The following is a 24,117-nucleotide window of genomic DNA, read 5'->3' as shown; positions in this document are numbered from 1 at the left end:
TCAGACATCCTTTACAGATAGCCAGGGGCACACTGCAACACTCAGACATCATTTACAGATAGCCAGGGGCACACTGCAACACTCAGACATCATTTACAGATAGCCAGGGGCACACTGCAACACTCAGACATCATTGACAAACTAAGCATGTGTGTTTAATGAGTCCACTAAATCAGAGGGAGTAGGGATGACCGGGGATATGCTCATTATAAGTGCTGGAATTGAACCATTTTCCTGTCCTGATAAGCATTCAAAATGTAATGAGTACTTGTGGGTGTCAGGGAAGATATTGGAGTAAAAAGTACATTATTTTCTTTAGGAATGTATTGAATTAAAAGTAAAAGTTGCCAAAAATATAAATAGTGAGGTAAAGTACAGATACCCGAAAAACTACTTTAAAGTAGTACTTTAAAGTATTTTTACTTAAGCACTTTACACCACTACCATTTCTCCTCCTCTCTTCCTCACCCAGTATCTCTCCTCTCCCTCCATTTCTCTACTCCATCATTCCGGTTCTTCTATCCTCCTCTCCCTCCATCTCACCTCAGTGGGTATAGATGGATGCTATGCATGTCAGCACCAGGAAGAAAGCACTACAGTGGCTTGCTTTCCCAAAGTATGAGTCAAATTGTGTGGAGTTTACTGTCTAAGGGCTTGGTTCGCTCCTTTGCTCCTCTCCATGTCTGGGGTACCAGTCTATGGGCTGGGAGTGGGGGTCAGAGTGGGGGTATCTCTGCCTCTGTCTGTGGGTTACTGTAGCTCCTCTCCATGTCTGGGGTACCAGTCTATGGGCTGGGTGTGGGGGTCAGAGTGGGGGTATCTCTGCCTCTGTCTGTGGGTTACTGTAGCTCCTCTCCATGTCTGGGGTACCAGTCTATGGACTGGGAGTGGGGGTCAGAGTGGGGGTATCTCTGCCTCTGTCTGTGGGTTACTGTAGCTCCTCTCCATGTCTGGGGTACCAGTCTATGGACTGGGAGTGGGGGTCAGAGTGGGGGTATCTCTGCCTCTGTCTGTGGGTTACTGTAGCTCCTCTCCATGTCTGGGGTACCAGTCTATGGACTGGGAGTGGGGGTCAGAGTGGGGGTATCTCTGCCTCTGTCTGTGGGTTACTGTAGCTCCTCTCCATGTCTGGGGTACCAGTCTATGGACTGGGAGTGGGGGTCAGAGTGGGGGTATCTCTGCCTCTGTCTGTGGGTTACTGTAGCTCCTCTCCATGTCTGGGGTACCAGTCTATGGACTGGAAGTGGGGGTCAGAGGGGGGGTATCTCTGCCTCTGTCTGTGGGTTACTGTAGCTCCTCTCCATGTCTGGGGTACCAGACTCTGGACTGGGAGTGGGGGTCAGAGGGGGGTATCTCTGCCTCTGTCTGTGGGTTACTGTAGCTCCTCTCCATGTCTGGGGTACCAGTCTATGGACTGGGAGTGGGGGTCAGAGGGGGTATCTCTGCCTCTGTCTGTGGGTTACTGTAGCTCCTCTCCATGTCTGGGGTACCAGTCTATGGACTGGGAGTGGGGGTCAGAGGGGGGTATCTCTGCCTCTGTCTGTGGGTTACTGTAGCTCCTCTCCATGTCTGGGGTACCAGTCTATGGACTGGGAGTGGGGGTCAGAGTGGGGGTATCTCTGCCTCTGTCTGTGGGTTACTGTAGCTCCTCTCCATGTTAATGAGTATTATATTAAATGAAGCAAAGCCAAGCGAGAGCTGCTTCCTCACGTCGAACAGAAAACAACAAAGAAGAAGATAAAGAAATCTCTAAATGTGTTAAGACCTACTGATATTTTCTAGTGTGAACCAAAGATGCTACCTCACTCAATTTCCATTTGTGATTTCTATCACTTTGATGATACCAAAGATAACCAAAGATTTTGTCATTGCACGGCCGACATGAGTGATGTGGATAGAAGGTTTACTGTATTTCCTTATCCTTACCCCCTCCTCTCCTCTCGTCCTCCTCCCATTACCCTGCCCTGCTTGGTCTCTCAACATCTCTGCTCTCTAAAGCTATAGGTAAACATGATACTGAAGCTGTAGACTATGTTACCAAAACAACAAAGATGTTGACAACACTCTAGACATACATATTAACAATGTTCTAGAATGAAATGTTGACAACATTTGAGAATGATATGTTGACAAAATTCTAGAATGACGTTGACAACGTTTTAGACAGAGGTTGACAACATTCGAGAATGACATGTTGACAAGGTTCTAGAATGTTGACAACATTGTTGACAGACATGTTGAAAACGTTCTTGAATTATATGTTTACAACGTTCTAGAATGAAATGTTGACAACATTGAACGTTCTAAAATTACATATTGACACCATTCTATACAGACATGTTGACAACCTCTCTAAAACTCCCAGGAAGAGTGCCTTGCTTGAACCAAAGTGTTAAACCACTGTTGACCTCTCTATGACCTTTGACCTTTTACTCTTTGAATACCTCAGCCTGTAGAGATGGGCCACTACTGAAGACTAAAGGAATATCTCTCACTCTCTCCATCCTCATCGCTCTCTCTCTCTCTTTCTCTCTTTCTCTCGCTCTCTCTCACAAGTGGTGCTTTCGCCAGCTCAACCATGCAATGAAAACATACCAAAGGAATTTCTGATCTCCACTCCTGCTGATATACCAAAGCTCTTCTTCTTCTTCTTCTGTCTCCCCTGCCCCCCTCCCTCTCTCCCACTCTCCTCCCATCCTCTCTCCTCCCCTTTGAAGGAAGGCCCAGCACTCTGGCCGTGTTTGTCTCTGAATACCTCATAGTGAGAACTCTGTGGTTCTGTGGAGAGAGATTGTGAAAGTGGGTCAGGCAGAACTCAACTAGTTTGGTAACTAATGTTGTTATTGTTACTTCTTTTAAAAAGATTTATGGTTCTTATTTATTTTTTATGTTTTTTTTGGCAGAAGTGTTCTGTTCCAAGGTCGCGGAGAACAAGTTTCAGGGTCTTGAGGTTTGAAACTTGTCTGGATGAAGAGATGAAGTGTACTATTTTGTTATCAGACATTGGGTACTTATTCCGATATTATAATGATGGTAGACTATTGTTTTTTACAGGGTAAAACCAACAACTGCTGTGATAATGTGTTCATATGTTTTCCTTTTCTCGTCTTCTGTGTTGTGATGATTTGATTTGAATGGAATGGTGTTTTTGTATTATTGCTTAACCACGGCTTTAAGTTATGCCTTTGTAGAACATCTAGATTTGTATATAGTAGGTTTTTTGAGAGAAAACAAACAAAAACTAAAACAAATGAACATTCAGTTTTGTCTCATAGACTTAGAACATTCTCCTGCTTAGATCAGATGAAGGAGTGGGTTTGTGTTCTTCTTCTCGTGGATCACAGCTCTGTCACTTCAACATGTGTTCTGAACACTGCCAGAGACCATTGCCCTGACAACGGGCCGACACACGTCTGACACTACATCCTATTTCCTATGTAGTGCATTACTTCTGACCAGAACCCTATGGCTAATCCAGGATGTGATCAGGACAATATTGAAAATCAGGATTTTGACGAGGGGATATGTTAATTTCATATCTCTACTAACCCAACCCTATGGCTCTGTTCAAAACTAGTGCACTATACAGGGTGTCATTTCAGATACAGACGTTCTACAGTTGGTACGTACTTCACTCAACAGCTGTCAAAAAAGCAGCAGTGTGTAATGTGTTTTCTATTCTTTTGACTTTTCAATTTTTTTATTTTATTTTATGGGTATTAATAATAATAATGAGCATCCAAAGATTTCTAAAACAAACCAAAAAGTGGAGAAAAAAAGGAAAAATAAGTTAATTAAAACGTTTGAAAAAGCACTGGCATTTGTGAGTTTAAGAGATGTTGAGTTTTGATTTGCCATTCGCAGCACGGGTATAGATGTTAGTAGAAGGCTGTAGGCCGGGGGCTTCTGTAGTCAAGGTTACTCAGCCGTGTAGGGAATCTCCTGTTTAAATGTACAATCTGAAGTGATGTTTTAAACTAAACCAGGGCTGCAAGTCCTCTCAGTGTTGCTCAACCCAGTCCTCTGGTGCCTGATTCATACTATAGGGCCAAGCCGAGCTGTACTGTGGTGGCCTGGTTACAAATGTGTGAATCAGGTATCAGACCACCAACCATTTCACATATTAGGTCTATTCCAACACTTGCACTCCTCTTTCAACTAAGTCAACTAATCATGAAGCCCGTGACTAGTTGAATCAGGGGAGTTAGAGCTGGAATACATCAGATATATAAAACAGTTGGTCTCTAAGGACTGATCTGAGTCACTTTACTGTCTGACAGTGAGGTGGGTGGAGTTGGGGGGGTTAGCGATGGGATGGATGGGGTCTGGGCTCCACACAGTGTCTGTTGTTTGGTGCAAACTCGTGTAATGACAATGAGCAAAGTCTAATAAACCTACAAAGAAACTTGTGTGTGTATATGGGTGGGACAGCACTTATCTGGTCTCTCTCTCTGTGTGTGTGTGTGTGTGTGTGTGTGTGTGTGTGTGTGTGTGTGTGTGTGTGTGTGTGTGTGTGTGTGTGTGTGTGTGTGTGTGTGTGTGTGTGTGTGTGTGTGTGTGTGTCAGTGAACTCAGTTTAGCAGCTTGATGCTCATCTCATTTCTCAGTGTGTGTGTGTCTGCGTATGTGTCTGCGTGTGTGTGTGTGTGTGTGGTCAGTGAACTCAGTTTAGCAGCTTGATGCTCATCTCATTTCTCAGTAGTAGCATTCCTTCTTACAACAGGCCCTGTTACAGTGGATCCTGACACAGATAAGTGGAGTCTAGATCTTTTAGCTTTCAGCCCTCTGTTACTTTCTCTTCCATTCAATCTCCACGGGCCATACAGATCAATGGGAATAGCCATGCAGACAACAGTAGTTACACTGTAGAACTAGACAGGCTGTGTGTGTGTGTGTGTGTGTGTGTGTGTGTGTGTGTGTGTGTGTGTGTGTGTGTGTGTGTGTGTGTGTGTGTGTGTGTGTGTGTGTGTGTGTGTGTGTGTGTGTGTGTGTGTGTGTGTGTGTGTGTGTGTGTGTGTGTGTGTGTGTGTCTATGTGTGCTTCCATATATGTGTTACTGTGTCCCAAATCAGGCTGAGTCTCATCATAGTACTGCAGCGCCTGAGACAATCAGACGTTTGGGCAAATCTGAGGTGGTACCCTATTCCCTAAAGAAGTAGTGGGCTAAAGGTGGTCATTTTGAATGTGAAAACACTAAAACAATAAAGGGAGCTGAGGCCCTCACTGGGGGCAGGGTTCCCTGGTTTAACCTGAAATCACAGTTGGAGGAAACCCGGAATCTGGAGGAAATAAAGCAGGAAATCCAGAATCCTCCAATCAGGACTTCTGGAAAAACATTATTTAAAGTTCCTGGAATTATGCATCCTTACTTGGGGCCTCTTCCAGAAATTATTCATCTTTTATAAAGAGCTCTGGAAGGTTTAGTTGAACAACAAAAAATACGCAAACCAACAGTACCAGTCAAAAGTTTGGACACACTTACTCATTCAAGGGTTTTTATTTATTTTTTAAATATTTTCTACATGGTAAAATAATAGGGAAGATATCAAAACTATGAAATAACACCAAGGGAATCACATAGTAACTAAACCCTTCTCCTTGATGACAGCTTTGCACACTCTTGGCATTCTCTCAACCATCTTCATGAGGTACTCACCTGGAATGCATTTAAATGATCAGGTATGCCTTATTAAAAGTTAATTTGTGGAATTTCTTTCCTTCTTAATGCGTTTGAGCCAATCCGTTGTGTTGTGACAAGGTAGGGTTGGTATACAGAAGATAGCCCTATTTGGTAAACGACCAAGTCCATATTATGGCAAGAACAGCTCAAATAAGCAAAGAGAAATGACAGTCCATCATTACTTTAACATGAAGGTCAGTCAATCTGGAAAATTTCAAGAATTTTTAAAGTTTCTTCAAGTGCAGTCGCAAAAACCATCAAGCATTATGATGAAAGGACACCAATAATAAGAAGAGACTTGTTTGGGTCAAGAAACACAAGCAATGGACATTAGACCAGTGGAAATCTGTCCTTTGGTCTGATGAGTCCAAATTTTAGATTTTTGGTTCCAACCGCTGTGTCTTTGTGAGACGCAGAGTAGGTGAACAGATGATGCATGTGTGGTTCCCACCGTGAAACATGGACGAGGAGGTGTGATGGTGTGGGGGTGCTTTGCTGGTGACACTGTCAGTGATTTATTTAGAATTCAAGGCACACTTAACCAGCATGGCTACCACAGCATTCTGCAGCGATATGCCATCCCATCTGATTTGCGCTTAGTGGGACTATAATTTGTTTTTCAACAGGACAATGGCCCAAAACACACTTCCAGGAAGTGTAAGGGCTATTTGACCAAGGAGAGTAATGGAGTGTTGCATCAGATGATCTGGCCTCCACAATCACCCAACCTCAAACCAATTAAAATGGTTTGGGATGAGTTGGACCTCAGAGTGAAGGAAAAGCAGCCAACAAGTGCTCAGCATATGTGGGAACTCCTTCAAGACTGTTGGAAAAGCATTCTCCACGTGACTACCTCATGAAGCTGGTTGAGAGAATGCCAAGAGTGTGCAAAGCTGTCATCAAGGCAAAGGGTGGTTACTTTGAAGAATCTCAAATATAAAATATATTTTCATTTGTTTAAAACTATTTTGGTTACTACATGATTCCATATGTGTTATTTCATAGTTTTGATGTCTTCACTATTATTCTACAATGTAGAAAATAGTACAAATAAAGGAAACCCATTGAATGAGTAGGTGTGTCCATACTTTTGACTGGTACTGCATGTAGTAGATCAAATGTGTTTTGAACTGCAACTGGCACCTACCCCCCTAGGCACTTCACCTCTGTAGATTGTTATTTTACTGCTGCCCTTTAATTATTTGTTACTTTTAGGTATTTTTCTTAAAACTGCATTGTTGATTAAGGGTTTGTAAGTAAGCATTTCACTGTAAGATCTACTACACCTGTTGTATTTGGCACATGTGACAAATAAAATGTGATTTGATTGACTATTGACATGTCTCCACCTGTTCTTTTAAATGCCCACTGATACACTGCACTTCTATTCTTCCACCACTAGATTGCAACATAACACAGTGTAACCCAGTCACCTGCAGAGGGATTCCTCCAGCTGATACAGTGTTATTCTACTGAGGTCTCTTTGTGTTGTCATCACCACAGATCATACAGAGTTTCCTTTGTCCCAGGCATGTCAAATGAGTCAAATTTGACCCTTTAAAACCTGTTTTCTGTTTATTTAATTGAATGTCCCACCCATCCAGACACTGTAGGACAGGTTAAATATAGAGAATGGATCAGGGACCAGAGTGGAGACAGACATGCCTTAGTTGCATAACAGGTTATCTGTCAGTAGCATTTTATCTGTCCCTTGTTTTGGAATCACACATGCATGTGCACAAACACATGCACAACTATGAATATTGTTTCAATTATGAACATCAAGAGCAAGCGGCTTATAGGTCAACAAGTTTAAGTGCAGTAATGAAATACATTACATGACCAAAAGTATGTGGACATCTCCTTCCAATATTATGGGTATTAATATGGAGTTGGTCCCCCCTTTTCTGCTATAACAGGCTCCACTCTTCTGGGAAGGCTTTCCACTATAAGTTGGAACATTGCTGCAGGGACTTGCATTCCATTCAGCCTCAAGACCATTAGTGTGGTCGGGCACTGTTGTTGGGCGATTAGGCCTGGCAGGCAGTCGACATTCCAACTCATCCCAAAGGTGTTCGATGGGGTTGAGGTCGGTGCTCTGTGCAGGCCAGTCAAGTTGTTCCACATCGATCTCGACAAACCATTTCTGTATGGACCTCGCTTTGCGCACGGGGGCATTGTCATGCTGAAACCTGAAAGGGCCTTCCCAAACTGTTGCCACAAAGTTGGAAACACAGAATCATCAAGAATGCCATTGTATGCTGTAGCGTCAAGATTTCCCTTCACTGGAACTAAGGGGCCTAGCCCAAACCATGATAAACAGCCCCAGACCATTATTCCTCCTCCACCAAACGTTACAGTTGGCACTATGCATTGGGGCAGGTAGCGTTCTCCTGGCATCCGCCAAACCCAGAACAGTCCGTCGGACAGCCAGATGCTCCAGAGTCCAATGGTGGCGAGCATTACACCACTCCAGTTGACGCTTGGCATTGCACATGGTGACCTTAGACTTGTATGCGGCTGCTCGGCCATGCAAACCCATTTCGTGAAGGTCCCGACGAACAGTTATTGTGCTGACGTTGCTTCCAGAGGCAGTTTGTAACTCGGTAGTGAGTGTTGCTTCTGCACTCGGCAGTCCTGTTCTGTGAGCTTGTGTGGCCTACCACTTCACGGCTGAGCCGTTGTTGCTCATAGACATTTCCATTTCACAATAACAGCACTTACAGTTGGCCGGGGCAGCTCTAGCAGGGAATACATTTGACGACCTGACCTGTTGGAAAGGTGGCATCCTATGACGATGCCACGTTGAAAGTCACCAAGCTCTTCAGTAAATCCTTGTTTGTCTATGGAGATTGCATAGCTGTGTACTTGATTGTATACATGTGGCTGAAATAGCCAAATCCACTTGAACGGGTGTCCACATACTTTTGTATATAAAGTGTAGCAAGGAAGCCACCCTTTGTCATTTTGCAGTGGTAGGATTTATTGTCGTTCTGAATGTAGTGGTCCTTCTGTAGCTCAGTTGGCAGAGCATGGCGCTTGTAACGCCAGGGTAGTGGGTTCGATTCCTGGGACCACCCATATGTAGAATGTATGCACACATGACTGTAAGTCGCTTTGGATAAAAGTGTCTGCTAAATGGCATATATATATTATTATTATAATGTATTGTTGCTCTGAGTGGAACTATGACAATTTTTCCTCTGTGAGCAATACATGGTTAACAATATTACTCATAATTATCAATAGTGAGCACTGAGTAACGAATACAACATCCCTAATCTCATTATAGGCCTTTGTGAGAGCTGGTGGCCTGGATTCGTGTTGTCGTTATTGACCGACTCACTGTATTCACTTTCAAAGACAATCAAAGCGCGGACTACTATGCACAGTTCAAACAAAATAAATCTCAAATTTGAATTGTCAAAGTGCTACGATATTATCACTCTTTTAATCTGCCTATGCTGCGTTATCGTGCTATTAGAGTTCCCAGGCGACCCTCCAAATCAGAGTATAAATGGGAAACTCAAAAATTGTCTCCTGAGTTTAGACGTTGTGACGTTTCACAACTGACCTTTTGCATTGCCAACCAAAAGATGACAACTCCAACATTGGTACAAATGTAGCTACTTTGACCATATTGTCAATGTTCAACAATTTAAACAAGCCAACTAACTTTATTATAAACAACTTTAGGTAGTTTATCGGGCCAGCTAAAATGTGCTAATCATATTGGTTGAAGAACTGTTCAGACGAAAAAAGCACACGAATAAAACGAAGTCGTATTTCACAACTACGAAATATAAAACCCAGAGGAGCACATCAACGCTGCACTAATCTGTATATGAACACATCAGGCACCGAGAACAAAATGTTCACATACAAAATACACGTGCCACGTACAGACATGAACGCGCATCCAATCCACCAATCAAAACAGAGCAGTGGCCGTCCCGCTACAATGTATCAAACCTGGCCTGGACTGAGGTACACTACACAGAGTTAGTTATAATGTTAATTTCAACCATGTTTAGTGCATGGTATTTGTTGTCATCTTGACACATTGTCAAACTGTAACCAAAAAGTTTCTAGATCACGGTTGCTATCGCAGCAGGTTCACAGGAAAGACTGGTACAGGAAAGTGGTCTGGCTGTTGTTGGGACACGTGACTGAGAAAAGACTGCGCTGATCTGTTTTGACCCAGGGACATTGTTAGAGAGAGGGAAAGAGAGCACACCAACGAGTTTAATGATAAGAAATAGCACACAATATAATTTTGTTGCGAACGGTATGCGCCTGTAATATGTTATTGAGTTGGACGAAGTTCGCTAGTCAGCGAAACGTTGTTTTGGAAGAAGGAAAAAAGCTCGCTAGCCATTGCGACAAGTTGGGAAATAAATGGTCAGCTTGTTTTCTGACAAACTTTTGATTTGAGAGAAAGCTAGTCAACAATAACTATGTAACTGACACGGGTCGTGGCTACTTTACCTCACTATGTTTCAAGACGACAAGTGGAACTGATGCTTCTGGACAACACGGCGTTTAGCTAAAGTTGGCTGTTTTTCCCAGAATGATCGGTTGAACGAGGTCTGTCCTTTCCCGGAGCCCATTGTTATCGGAGGTGATCACTCTACCTGCGGGTGGGGTGTTTTGTTTGAGAAGGTCGGCATCAGATCAGATGCCTGTGTGTTGTTTGTTTGGTCAGCTAGCTAAAGCCACGGTAGCTAAGCCAAATAGGTGAGGTTACAGTAGCACAGCAAGCTGAGAGAGAGAGATGCTTCGTGACGGGACTACTGTCGTGGTTTTGGTGGTGGAATTTGAGACGTTTATTTTTGGGGGGTGGACAGTCAGATTGTCAGCTCAATGCCTTGTTGGCTAGCTAGGTGGTTGATGAAGCAATAACTCGGAGCTAATCTAATGTTTGACGGTCAGATTTAGCTAGCTAGCTCAACTGTTATTTGGCCAGTTAACAGTGAATCTGACTCGATGGACCTGTACAGTAGCAGTTTGGTAACAAAGCGTTGCTTTGTCGGGTAAATTAGGGGGCGAGTGGCAGCATACAGGCCACCCAGCTGGTATTGTTGCTTAATGCAATAAGTCAGCAATCCTTTGGAAGATTTGGATCCACACAGTCAGACACAGCAGTATATTGCTGTCAGGGCTGTGTGGACGGGAGTCTTCAGACCGAAGACAGACAGACAGAGGCTGCCAGATTCCCAGAGGGATCGAGATGACACTGGCTAACATGAAACCAGAGCGAGGTAAGCTGATCTACATGGATTTATTCCATGCCAACAGAAGCTATACTGTTCATGGTGTTCGTCTGTGTGAGCCTTCACTATGGTGTCCATCATTGCAGTACTAAAAGGGTCATGAGGATCATATTGACATGATCCATCGTTGGCCTGTGTGTGTTGTTGGATCAGCAGAATGTAGCCAGCCAGGCAGTCCCCGGAAGAGGGAGAGGTATCGGGCAGAGAGGGAGAATGATGTAACAGCTGATTAACTTGCCTGTGTTGATAAAAGTAAACCTGACCCAGGCAGGCCAGTGAGGCCACGGAAATTAGGACATTCTGACTGCCAAATTACACAATGGATTGGTGAACAAGATGGCTACAGATATCTGAGCAATGGTTCAATTAGAACAACACAATGTCATCTTGTAATTTCTGTCAAAAAGCTGTTTTTGGGGGACAAAATGCAGTAGGTCACACTGACAGGGTGGAACAACTCACTGCATGATAAAACAGCTCCTTTTGTGTGCCTGAGAGCTCTGAGTTATTCTGTCAGTCTCTGGTATGGGTATGCTGCAATGCTCAAAGCCCTTTGTTCGAACTGAACATCTTCACTGTGACTCTGAATCATCACTATGAACAGAGACTTCGATCTGCTCTCTGCCTTCTGTACTGTCTGTGTGTTTACATGATGTATGATTAACATGAAGTCTGCAGGGCAGCCAGCTTTGTCTGTTTTCATATCAGGTTTATTCAACCGCAGCAGCAGTGGTCTGTAATGCCAGCTCTATTAGTAATACATGGACTGTATTGTATGCCCCCTGCCTGCCAGCCTAGTCTGCCTGCTTGGACATAGTCTAGTAATGTAGTGATTGCTTCAACATGCTTGTCATTAATCCAAAGTTGGTTATGATTCTTGTAGGGGCAACAACATAACAGCAGCTAGTTGGAGCTCAGAGCAGCTAGCTGATACTCTTTGGCCTTAACACATTACCTTCAATCAGAAGACATTTAGCTTCTGTTTGTTTTAGTTACCACCAAACATGGAGTCAATCAATAGGCCTGTCTGTATCTACTGTTCTGAGGTCTGTATTAAGACAATATGGCTGTCTGTATCTACTGTTCTGAGTTCTGTAGTAAGAAAATAGTCCTGTCTCTTCTGTACTAGCTTGGTCTCTGTCTACTGTACTGGGGCCTGTTGTCACTAGTCATGATAATGCAGGGCCTGCAACTACTGCACAGGAGTTTGATGTGGTCACACAGCAACCACTGTCAGACAAAGGAAGCTCAATCAGAGATTGCTTTTCCTACTACACAACAAACCCCACACCATCAGTGTCCTACACCCCCATCCTACTGACATTGTACTGTACCATGACACTCTAAACAATGTCAGGGTGTAAACACCAAAAGGCTGAGATTTCACCCCTGCACACTGACTCTGGCTTTACCTTTAAAAACAACCCAGGGTTCATGGCTCTGACATATGGATGTGGTAAACACACACACTGTACATATAGTAATTAAATCACACACTTACTGTACTACACACTGCAGTTTTTATTTTTTTGCTTGGTCAATTGTAAACAACAACACACTTTTTTACTGAGCTACAGAGACAGATCTGGCTTTTCCTGCTGGATCTCAAGTTACTGTAGTTGGACTACATTTACATTTGAGTCATTTAGCAGACGCTCTTATACAGAGCGACATACAGTAGTGAGCGCAGACATTTTCATATTTTTTTCTACTAGTCCCCCGTGGGATTCGAACATACAACCCTGGCATTGCAAGTGCCATGCTTTACCAACTGAGCCTTTCTTTCCCTTCCCCCTCATATAGATTCTGTGTTCTGCTGTGCTGTTGGCTCCCTGTGGGTCTGTCACGGTGGTTCTATTAATAATGTCTAATTGCAATAGAAGCTGCTCTGGAGCAGTTCCCATATGACAGGCCAGCCGATGCTCCCACTGTTCTATTGTTATTATGGGACATACTGTTCCTCTGGTTGAAAATGCAGACAGACAGACTGCCCTCCCTGTACTCCTCTGACACTCTCTCTCCGCTTGTCCTGATCCCATTCTTCTTTCCTTTCTTGTCTTATCCTCTCCTCCTCCTCCCAGACCCCCTCTCCTCCTCATCTCCCTGGCGAGGAAGGTGTTTACGGAGCATTCTAGCCCCTATGCTGAACTAGTGACAGGAGTTAGTTTCTCTAGGCTTTACTCCAGTGGGCTTACTCTGTCTTGGTTCACACACCCATAACGTAACAGAATGTTTAGAGAACGCGTTCTTGTTTTTTAAAAATGCTTTTACTTGTTATACAAATTCTGATTCACAAGTGCTTTTTCTTCAACTTTATATTGCAACCATGTGTGTGAGAAAGGGAAAGGGAGCCATCACAGTGCAGTGTTTAGCTCAGTGCTAAGTGAAGTCATCTGACTGACTTGTTGTTCAACATGTAGGCTAGTGCTGTGGCTGTGGCCCCTGTGCTGGCTGAGAGAGACAGACACAATCGGATGATTATTTGAATCAGCTGTGTCGTGCTAGGGAAAACCCAAAACGTGCACCCCTTGGGGTCCAGAGGACCGAGTTTGGGAAACCCTGCCCTAATCCTAATTGTAACCCTAAACCTAAACCCTAAACTTAAAATACCCTTTGTCCTCCCACGAGGGAGAGTCCCCCCTTGTTTTACTATCCTTGTGGGGACAACGATAGGAGAACCAACACACATATTGCACACAGACACAGCTTTAACAGATCTCATAAAGAGCCATGGCAGAACAGTCAAAGAAGAGCAAGGAAATGGTCGGATGTCACACACACACTAAGTACATAGGCTACAACACACACATGATCTCACAATGAGTCATGGTTCTGGAGAGGAACGAATAAGGGAGGAGAGACAAGGTGGGGACAAGAAGAATAGATGGGAAGAGGAAGAGAAGAACAAACACTGAAGGCATATTGAAGCTTTCTTTACATAAATGTCTACTGGAACGTGCCTTTGAATCAGTGTGTTTTTGTTTGTTTGTTTGGAGGTGTTCCCTGTTGGAGGTCAAACAAGGCGTCTCGGGGGACGTCCACACCCCTCAGACAGATTTACCCTTATATATTGGATGGTTCGAGCCCTGAATGCTGATTGGCTGAAAGCCGTGGTATACCAGACCGTAAACCATGAGCATGACAAAACATTTATTTTTACTGCTCTAATTATCAAATCAAATTTTATTTGTCACATGCGCCGAATACAACAAGTGTAGACCTTACAGTGAAATGCTTACTTACAAGCCCTTAACCAACAATGCTTTACTTAAGAACTTAAGAAAAAATAAGTTAAGTAAAAAAACAAAATACAAAAAAAAAGTAACAAATAATTCAACAGCAGCAGTAAAATAACAATAGTGAGGCTATATATATACAGTGGGGCAAAAAAGTATTTAGTCAGCCACCAATTGTGCAAGTTCTACCACTTAAAAAGATGAGAGGCCTGTAAATTTCATCATAGGTACACTTCAACTATGACAGACAAAATGGTCCCAGCTCTCTGTAGGTCATTCACTAGGTCCCCCCGTGTGGTTCTGGGATTTTTGCTCACCGTTCTTGTGATCATTTTGACTCCACGGGGTGAGATCTTCCGTGGAGCTCCAGATCGAGGGAGATTATCAGTGGTCTTGTATGTCTTCCATTTCCTAATAATTGCTCCCACAGTTGATTTCTTCAAACCAAGCTGCTTGCCTATTGCAGATTCAGTCTTCCCAGCCTGGTGCAGGTCTACAATTTTGTTCCTGGTGTCCTTTGGCAGCTCTTTGGTCTTGGCCATAGTGGAGTTTGGAGTGTGACTGTTTGAGGTGTGGATAGGTGTCCTTTACACTGATAACAAGTTCAAACAGGTGTCATTAATACAGGTAACGAGTGGAGGACAGAGGAGTCTCTTAAAGAAGAAGTTACAGGTCTGTGAGAGCCAGAAATCTTGCTTGTTTGTAGTTGACCAAATACTTATTTTCCACCATAATTTGCAAATAAATTCATTAAAAATGCTACAATTTGATTTTCTGGATTTGTTTTTTCATTTTGTCTGTCATAGTTGAAGTGTACCTATGATGAAAATTACAATTGGTGGCTGACAAAATACTTTTTTTGCTCCACTGTATATATAACCTTTTATTTAACGGGGCAAGTCCGTTAAGAACAAATTATTATTTACAATGACGGCCTAGGAACAGTGGGTTAACTGCCTTGATCAGGGGAAGAACAACAGATTTTTACCTTGTCGGCTCAGAGATTCGATCTAGCAACCTTTCAGTTACTGGCTCGACAATCTAACCACTAGGTTACCTGCCCTCCCATATACAGGGAGTACCGGTACAGAGTCAATGTGCGGGGGCACCGGTTAGTCGAGGATGAACATGTAGGTAGAGTTAAAGTGACTATGCATAGATGATAAACAGAGAGTAGCAGCAGCGTAAAGAGGGGTCTGGGTAGCCCTTTCTTAGCTGTGCAGGAGTCTTATGGCTTGGGGGTAGAAGCTGTTAATACCAATTACGTTGTTAACCAGTGTATAATAGCAATAAGGCACCTCGGGGTTTGTGATATGGCCAATATACCATGGCTATGGACCGTGTCCTAACACTCCGCGTTGCGGCGCGCATAAGAGCAGCCCTATTGTCCATATACCACACCCCCTCTGGCCTTATTGCTTAATTAGCCCATCCCCCAAGGCCCCGAACAGCCAGTAGAGCACAGAGTTGAGGGAACTCTCACCTACAACAGGTGTTTTGTTATTCACCACACACACAGGCGGGTACAAAAGGACAGGCGTAATGTTATTTCACTAACCAGACAGAATGACAGGCATTTACAGCGACAGGTGTTTTTGTTCTCACAGAAAGGGTCAGTCACGTCTGTTCACTGGGATGTAGGACTCTGTTGTGTTTTTAGACCTCTGGGCTCCAAAACATGCCTATTGTTATTCTTTTGTCAACAATAATAAACCTGTTATTATTAAAGGTGCGGTATACAACTTGAACATAGAAGTGCTCTGACAGGTTCCTGTGTTGGCCGGTACTGTAGTTCAGTTCCAGTTCAGCGTGTGATTCGGCTCCAACCAGTCCTCCCAGTAATGCTCTTATGTAACTGTGGTGGTCTTATCTGGCTCATGCTGGCCTGACACACACACAAGCTTAGTGGTCGCTCGGGCTCATGCCTGACACACACACTCAGGCTCAGTGGTTGCTCTTTCTCAGAACCAGCACTGGACTTAAGTGTGTTGACCCGACCGGTTCTGTGTTAGTGACATCATCAGCTCCTTTGTGCCGGTCACCTCCTGTGCCCCTGTGGCTCCTCCCCCATGGTTGCGCTCAGCCAACCGGCAGCCACCTCAGCAGGAACAGTAGGAACCATCTGGCCCGCTCAGTTTCCTCCTGGCAGGGGGAAGGATTAGCAGAGCGCACCACTCTCTATGCCTTCCCTGGCCCATATATGATGCTCTGTGATATAGGCTGCATGTCAAAATTCTATATTTTCTTCCTCTCCTCCTGTGATGTGGGCTACATGTCAATAGTTTACATTGGCTTCCTCTCATCTTCTCTCTCCTTCCTCACTGATTGAAGAGGACCTGTGTTCAGAATCAGATCAGTGCAGATCAAGAAGAGGGGACAAGATGAGGAAACCACTTTAGAGGAGATGACTAGAGGAAAGTAACAGTAGCAGACTATTGACAATTTCACACACATCCCATAGTTGGAGCTGAGTTGTCCCCTTGCTGGGTCAGATTCCTCTTGGCCAACAACAACACACCTCCCTCCAAAAGTCAGCCAACAGCTTTACTGTTCTAAACATGGCCGCCCACCACCACGCATGGTTGCCTTCTCTCACTCACATGCTGTTGCTATATCTGAGATGAACTCCCACATGGTTAGTCAGCTTGCTGCTTGTTCTGTTGCTTTATTTTAGTAACAAGGTCAACTCCTAACCAGATGATTGGTCTGCCTGTGCTGTGCCCATGTTTAAAGGCATCTGGAAAGAGGGCTGTCTATTGACACTATGTAGGTTTGAATACATTGTGGAGCATAGACGACTCAGTAGCCTCTGGCCTGTATCTAACGCTGGCCTCTACACGATAACCAGCAACAGGGGAATTGGTTAAAGCACAACTAGTTTGGCAAGTGGCCGCCAGTCTAGATAGATATCAATCAAAAGTTTTTATAGAGCCCTTTTTACAACAGCAGTTGTCACAAAGTGCTTATACAGAAACCGAGCCGAATGCCCCAGAGAGCAAGCAATGCGGATGTAGTGGCACGGTGGCTAGGAAAAACTATCTAGAAAGGCAGGAACCAGGCTCTAAGAGGTAGCCAGTCCTCTTCTGGCTGTGCCGGGTGGAGATTCTAGTTGTGCATGGCCATTAAGGCGAGAGAGATCGTTCTTCAAGATGTTTCCAACGTTCATAGAAGACCAGCAGGGTCAACTAATAATCACAATGGTTATAGAGGGTGCAAGAGGTCAACACCTCAGGAGTTAATGTCAGTTGGCTTTTCATAGCCAGATAGATAGAGGGTTCGACATGTCAGAGTCGTCAGTCGCCTGACCTCTATCTATTGCAGAGAAGAACTACCCATGACCTGGCTAGGTCAGTCAGTCCTACAGAGATATATTAGGCCATGGCTGGCCAGCTCCAGTTCAGTTCAGTCTTGACTGCCACACTTCCCATGGCCTTTGGAGCATTGTTGACGTTGCTCAATGTGTCCTCTGTGTCAGAAATGTAATCTCCTGAGCGCTGTAGGTCAGAGGGGTGTGTTTGTGGGTTCGCATATGCATGCGCACGTTCAACCAAGGCCAGATAGACCCGGCTCAGCCAGCAGGAGAGACCAGCTGAGTGCAAAACACACACACACACAATCTGAATTCTCTAACATGTGGCTGATTGGGGAAGGCTGTAAACTCCTCAAAACCTAGGTTAAAGGGCAGAGCACAGACTATCAGTCTACAGAGTGAAGTGTAGTTGTGCTCAGAGTCCGCTGTTGAGGCCATAGTGGGTACACAGCGGCGAGTACTACCTGGCTGTCCTACCCTGTGCTGTGCCGGGCACTCTGCCAGTTACGTAATCAGTATTAGTGGGACAAAGAGTGGGCTTCTGCAGAGAGAGAGCACTGGCTCTGGAGGCCTTTACACCCAGGCTAGTGAGGGCATGATCAGGACTAGTCTGGTCAGGGTCACCTGTAATGGTAAACATCTAGGCCTTCAGAGCTGACCCCAGTCCACACAGGACCATGATTAAAAGCTTTAGCTAGGCTGAATGCTCTCGTTAGACTTGTCACTAGTGGTAGTGGTTTAAATTAGCAGTTGGGCTCAAGTAAAAGCTTAATCTGGTGTGTGTGTGAAAGCCCTTCTGTTGCAGCAGCTAGTAATGAGGGTTTGAGATGTGTGTGTCCGTTGGGCCTGGTGTGTTTGAGAGTTCCAGAAAATAGCAGTCGGAGCAGCTGAGTTCACAGTAGCAGAAAGAGAACTGTACCCAACCCTCTAAGCCAATCAGAAGGCATCTGTGTTGCTATGTGTGCTGTGAATCTGCCCCTTTGTGTAAAGAAGGGGGGTAGATAAAGGGAACAAAGAGAGAGAGCTCTCAGGAAACTGTAAGTTGAACATGGCTAAACTTCAAACTCTATTCTCTTTATTGTTCCTACATGTGATTTCAGGGCAGGCCAACATCACATGGAACAGGCAACTGCATCTTTGTATTGACAACACTTTTCTGTTTGCTTGCTGCTACAGTGTAGGCTACTTAGTGTTTTTGTAACTTAAATCAGAGCTCCTGTAGAGTGGGCTGGACTGCTGTCTGTTTCAATCACTGAGGCACAGATTAGGCCTCATGGAGAACAAATAGTCTGTAAGAACACACACACACACACACTCACACACACACACAGTGACAGACAGTCATGTCATAGATGAGTCACACACACGTGACTCACGTGCCACTGGAAACACACACACAGATGGAAACTCACACACAGACCCAACTCATTCCAGCACACACAGAATCACCGTAACAGGACATTAACATGATCTGTGTGTTGCCAGGGCAACCCTTTGTCCCCATGCAAAATAGATGTGCACTATGACCAGAGTAGGAGAGGAACCTCAGGGCTGTATGTGTGTTTTCATTGCGTGCCGCCACTGCTAATCGTTGCCGACCACTCCCAAAAAATATGATTACTTATTATTTTATGCATTTTTTTATGCTAAAACGTTTTCAGTGAACCTAAAAGACTAAAGATATAAAGTTTGTAGAAAATATGAAGTTATATATTTTTAAACAAGATCATCTTTGAGAACGATCACCAAAATAAAAATGATTTATGTCATGGCATGGGGCTCCATAATTTGAGTCACTCAGATGGCATAAACCATGGCAAAATTTGTAGAATTGCAGGAAATTACATTTAAAACAGAGGAATTTGGTCTCTTCTGCCAAGAGGAGGACCTTTAAAGATGTTGGTAGGAGGCTGCACAATTGGCAACGCCCACTAAGACACCCCCATCCCCCGCTAACTTTAAAACAATCCTAGGGGAAACCTGTAGGTAGTGGTATTTGTGTTACGGTGTTCGCATGCCTCCCAGACGAACAGTTCAGAAAAGTTTGCATATAATATGACAATTTTGTGATGTTTTTGTTCGTTTTTAACTTTTTTTCGTTCTTTCGGGCACACATTGTTTTCTAGAGGCAAGCTGAAGTTCGGCGCCAAAGTCTATTCCCCTTCGTCAGGGATTGGTCAACAGTAGGGATTCTTCAAGAAATCTTGGTTGATTTTTCAATGAGACTCGTTTTCATTGAGAATACTGCACCAAACATTTTAGTTAGATGTAAAATCATCACAATGAATGACACATTTCAAGACTTATTTTAGATTCATTCTAACTATTTTGAGGATTTGGGGGCATGGTTAATGCTGGTTGGTGTTAGTGGGGGTATGGTTAATGCTGGTTGGTGTTAGTGGGGGTATGGTTAATTCTGGTTGGTGTTAGTGGGGGTATGGTTAATGCTGGTTGGTGTTAGTAGGGGGTTAATGCTGGTTGGTGTTAGTGGGGGTATGGTTAATGCTGGTTGGTGTTAGTGGGGGTATGGTTAATTCTGGTTGGTGTTAGTGGGGGTATGGTTAATGCTGGTTGGTGTTAGTAGGGGTATGGTTAATGCTGGTTGGTGTTAGTGGGGGTATGGTTAATGCTGGTTGGTGTTAGTGGGGGGTGTGGTTAATGCTGGTTGGTGTTAGTGGGGGTATGGTTAATGCTGGTTGGTGTTAGTGGGGTATGGTTAATGCTGGTTGGTGTTAGTGGGGGTATTGTTAATGCTGGTTGGTGTTAGTGGGGGTATGGTTAATTCTGGTTGGTGTTAGTGGGGGTATGGTTAATTCTGGTTGGTGTTAGTGGGGGTATGGTTAATGCTGGTTGGTGTTAGTGGGGGTATGGTTAATGCTGGTTGGTGTTAGTGGGGGTATGGTTAATGCTGGTTGGTGTTAGTGGGGGTATGGTTAATGCTGGTTGGTGTTAGTGGGGGTATGGTTAATGCTGGTTGGTGTTAGTGGGGGTATGGTTAATGCTGGTTGGTGTTAGTGGGGGTGTGGTTAATGCTGGTTGGTGTTAGTGGGGGGTATGGTTAATGCTGGTTGGTGTTAGTGGGGGTATGGTTAATGCTGGTTGGTGTTAGTGGGGGTATGGTTAATGCTGGTTGGTGTTAGTGGGGGTATGGTTAATTCTGTTTGGTGTTAGTGGGGGTATGGTTAATTCTGGTTGGTGTTAGTGGGGGTATGGTTAATGCTGGTTGGTGTTAGTGGGGGTATGGTTAATGCTGGTTGGTGTTAGTGGGGGTATGGTTAATGCTGGTTGGTGTTAGTGGGGGGGTGTGGTTAATGCTGGTTGGTGTTAGTGGGGGTATGGTTAATGCTGGTTGGTGTTAGTGGGGGGTGTGGTTAATGCTGGTTGGTGTTAGTGGGGGTGTGGTTAATGCTGGTTGGTGTTAGTGGGGGTATGGTTAATGCTGGTTGGTGTTAGTGGGGGTATGGTTAATGCTGGTTGGTGTTAGTGGGGGTGTGGTTAATGCTGGTTGGTGTTAGTGGGGGTGTGGTTAATGCTGGTTGGTGTTAGTGGGGGGTATGGTTAATGCTGGTTGGTGTTAGTGGGGGGTATGGTTAATGCTGGTTGGTGTTAGTGGGGGGTGTGGTTAATGCTGGTTGGTGTTAGTGGGGGGGTGTGGTTAATTCTGGTTGGTGTTAGTGGGGGTGTGGTTAATGCTAGTTGGTGTTAGTGGGGGTATGGTTAATGCTGGTTGGTGTTAGTGGGGGGTATGGTTAATGCTGGTTGGTGTTAGTGGGGGTGTGGTTAATTCTGGTTGGTGTTAGTGGGGGTATGGTTAATGCTGGTTGGTGTTAATGGGGGTATGGTTAATGCTGGTTGGTGTTAGTGGGGGTTGGTTAATGCTGGTTGGTGTTAGTGGGGGTATGGTTAAAGCTGGTTGGTGTTAGTGGGGGTATGGTTAAAGCTGGGTGTTAGTGGGGGTGTGGTTAATTCTGGTTGGTGTTAGTGGGGGTATGGTTAATGCTAGTTGGTGTTAGTGGGGGTATGGTTAATGCTGGTTGGTGTTAGTGGGGGTATGGTTAATGCTGGTTGGTGTTAGTGGGGGTATGGTTAATGCTGGTTGGTGTTAGTGGGGGGTATGGTTAATGCTGGTTGGTGTTAGTGGGGGTATGGTTAATGCTGGTTGGTGTTAGTGGGGGGGTATGGTTAATGCTGGTTGGTGTTAGTGGGGGGTATGGTTAAAGCTGCTTGGTGTTAGTGGGGGGTATGGTTAAAGCTGCTTGGTGTTAGTGGGGGTATGGTTAATGCTGGTTGGTGTTAGTGGGGGGTATGGTTAATGCTGCTTGGTGTTAGTGGGGGTATGGTTAATGCTGGTTGGTGTTAGTGGGGGTATGGGTAATGCTGGTTGGTGTTAGTGGGGGTATGGTTAATGCTGGTTGGTGTTAGTGGGGGTATGGTTAATGCTGGTTGGTGTTAGTGGGGGGTATGGTTAATGCTGGTTGGTGTTAGTGGGGGGTATGGTTAGTGTTGGTTGGTGTTAGTGGGGGGTATGGTTAATGCTGGTTGGTGTTAGTGGGGGGTATGGTTAATGCTGGTTGGTGTTAGTGGGGGGTATGGTTAATGCTGGTTGGTGTTAGTGGGGGGTATGGTTAATGCTGGTTGGTGTTAGTGGGGGGTATGGTTAGTGTTGAGTAGTTGTAGTGTAGTTATATTTATCCCAGAGGGGCCTGCCCTGCAGTAACTGTAATCAGATTTACCATGGAGAAGCTGTCTAATCTCACACTAATGCCTACCACAACTAATATATCCACTCACTGTGTGTGTTTAATACAGACTCTGTGTTTCATGAATTGATTCTGAAAATGTGTATGTGTGTGTGGAGAGACACAGAGAGAAAGATGCAGGGGCTCGAGGGAGGGTCCCCCCCCATCAGACCACAGATGGCACATTACTAGATAGTAGCCACACACCACCTCTCCTCCAGGTTAGATACTGTCCCTACTAGACTAACCAGGGGTCAACAATGTCAACTAGGTATTGATGGCCAAGAGAGGGTTCATAATGATCTGGCCTTGGTTTGGAACAGAGGAAAATTGTATTACAACTGAACTGATAGCAGCCTTGATGATACAGACATGAGCTCCCCTCTCAGTGCTTATGTATCATCAGTTATACTTGTGCCATCTGTTTCTCTAGTGTGGGAACCTGGCGATTCAGCAAAGAGGGGGAGAAAGTGTGTGTGTGTGTGTCCAGAAGGAGAGAGAAAGTGTGTTAGCCCATGAGTTAATCAGCTTGTCTTCTCGCTGAGGCCTAAAAAAAACAACAGCAGTATTCTTTGTACTATAGCACTATACAGCAGACCTAAACATGACTACATTATCTATTAACTAACACACACACTGCCACCCCTCCCCTGTACGAATCCAGCACCCTGGGGGATGTTTTCCACACCCTGTGACGGGTGTGTTTGTACTAGGCCAGCTGGTCAGTGGGCTCCGTTCCAGCTCCTCTCCAGGACAGCAGCAGTAGTTCTATTAATAAGACCTGCGTGCTGCTCTGCAGTCAGTCGGCTCTTTATAAACCTCTCCTCTTACATAATACACACTCGCTGTACACATTCTCACACGATACTAGAGGTCGACCGATAATGATTTTTCAACGCCGATACTGATTATTGAAGGACCAAAAAGGCCGATACCGAATAATCGGCCAATTTTGTTGTTGTTGTTTGTAATAATGACAATTACAAAAACACTGAATGAACACTTATTTTAACTTAATATAATACATCAATAAAATCAATTTAGCCTCAAGTAAATAATGAAACGTGTTCAATTTGGTTTAAATAATGCAAAAACAAATTGTTGGTGAAGAAAGTAAAAGTGCAATATGTGCTATGTAAGAAAGCTAACGTTTCAGTTCCTTGCTCAGAACATGAGAACATATGAAAGATGGTGGTTCCTTTTAACATGAGTCTTCAATATTCCCAGGTAAGAAGTTTTAGGTTGTAGTTTTAATAGGAATTATACGACTATTTCCCTCTATACCATTAGTATTTCATTAACCTTTGACTATTGGATGTTCTTATAGGCACTTTAGTATTGCCAGTGTAACAGTATAGCTTCCGTCCCTCTCCTCGCTCCTCCCTGGGCTCGAACCAACAACACAACGACAACAGCCACCATCGAAGCAGCGTTACCCATGCAGAGCAAGGGGAACAACTACTAGAAGCCTCAGAGCGAGTGACGTTTGAAACACTATTAGCGTGCGCTAACTATCTAGCCATTTCACTTCGGTTACACCAGCCTCATCTCGGGAGTTGATAGGCTTGAAGTCATAAACAGCGCAATGCTTGACGCACAACGAAGAGCTGCTGGCAAAACGCACGAAAGTGCTGTTTGAATTAATGTTTACGCGCCTGCTTCTGCCTACCACCGCTCAGTCAGATACCTAGCTATTTGATGCTCAGTCAGATTATATGCAACGCAGGACACGCTAGACAATATCTAGTAATATCGTCAACCATGTGCAGTTAACTAGTGATTATGATTGATTGTTTTTTTATAAGATAAGTTTAATGCTAGCTAGCAACTTACCTTGGCTCGCATTCACGTAACAGGCAGTCTCCTTGTGGAGTGCAAT

The 24,117-nt window shown here is 44.4% G+C and overlaps 1 protein-coding gene across 1 annotated transcript in view; it reads left to right on the top strand.

Annotated features, from left to right (window-relative positions):
* Window positions 1-9,647: 9,647 nt before the first annotated feature.
* Window positions 9,648-24,117, top strand: part of atosa (atos homolog A) — a 60,245-nt gene continuing 45,775 nt past the window's right edge. The window contains exon 1 of the mRNA XM_052516785.1: window positions 9,648-10,941. Within this exon, the coding sequence (XP_052372745.1) occupies window positions 10,911-10,941 (31 nt within the window). The 5' untranslated portion in view covers window positions 9,648-10,910. The remainder of the gene's footprint in view (window positions 10,942-24,117) is intronic.

This window comes from Oncorhynchus keta, unplaced genomic scaffold, assembly GCF_023373465.1.
Source record: "Oncorhynchus keta strain PuntledgeMale-10-30-2019 unplaced genomic scaffold, Oket_V2 Un_scaffold_5444_pilon_pilon, whole genome shotgun sequence".
NCBI lineage: Eukaryota > Metazoa > Chordata > Actinopteri > Salmoniformes > Salmonidae > Oncorhynchus > Oncorhynchus keta.
The sequence above is the reverse complement of the archived record's forward strand: the minus strand, read 5'-3'. Positions and strand labels throughout refer to the sequence as shown.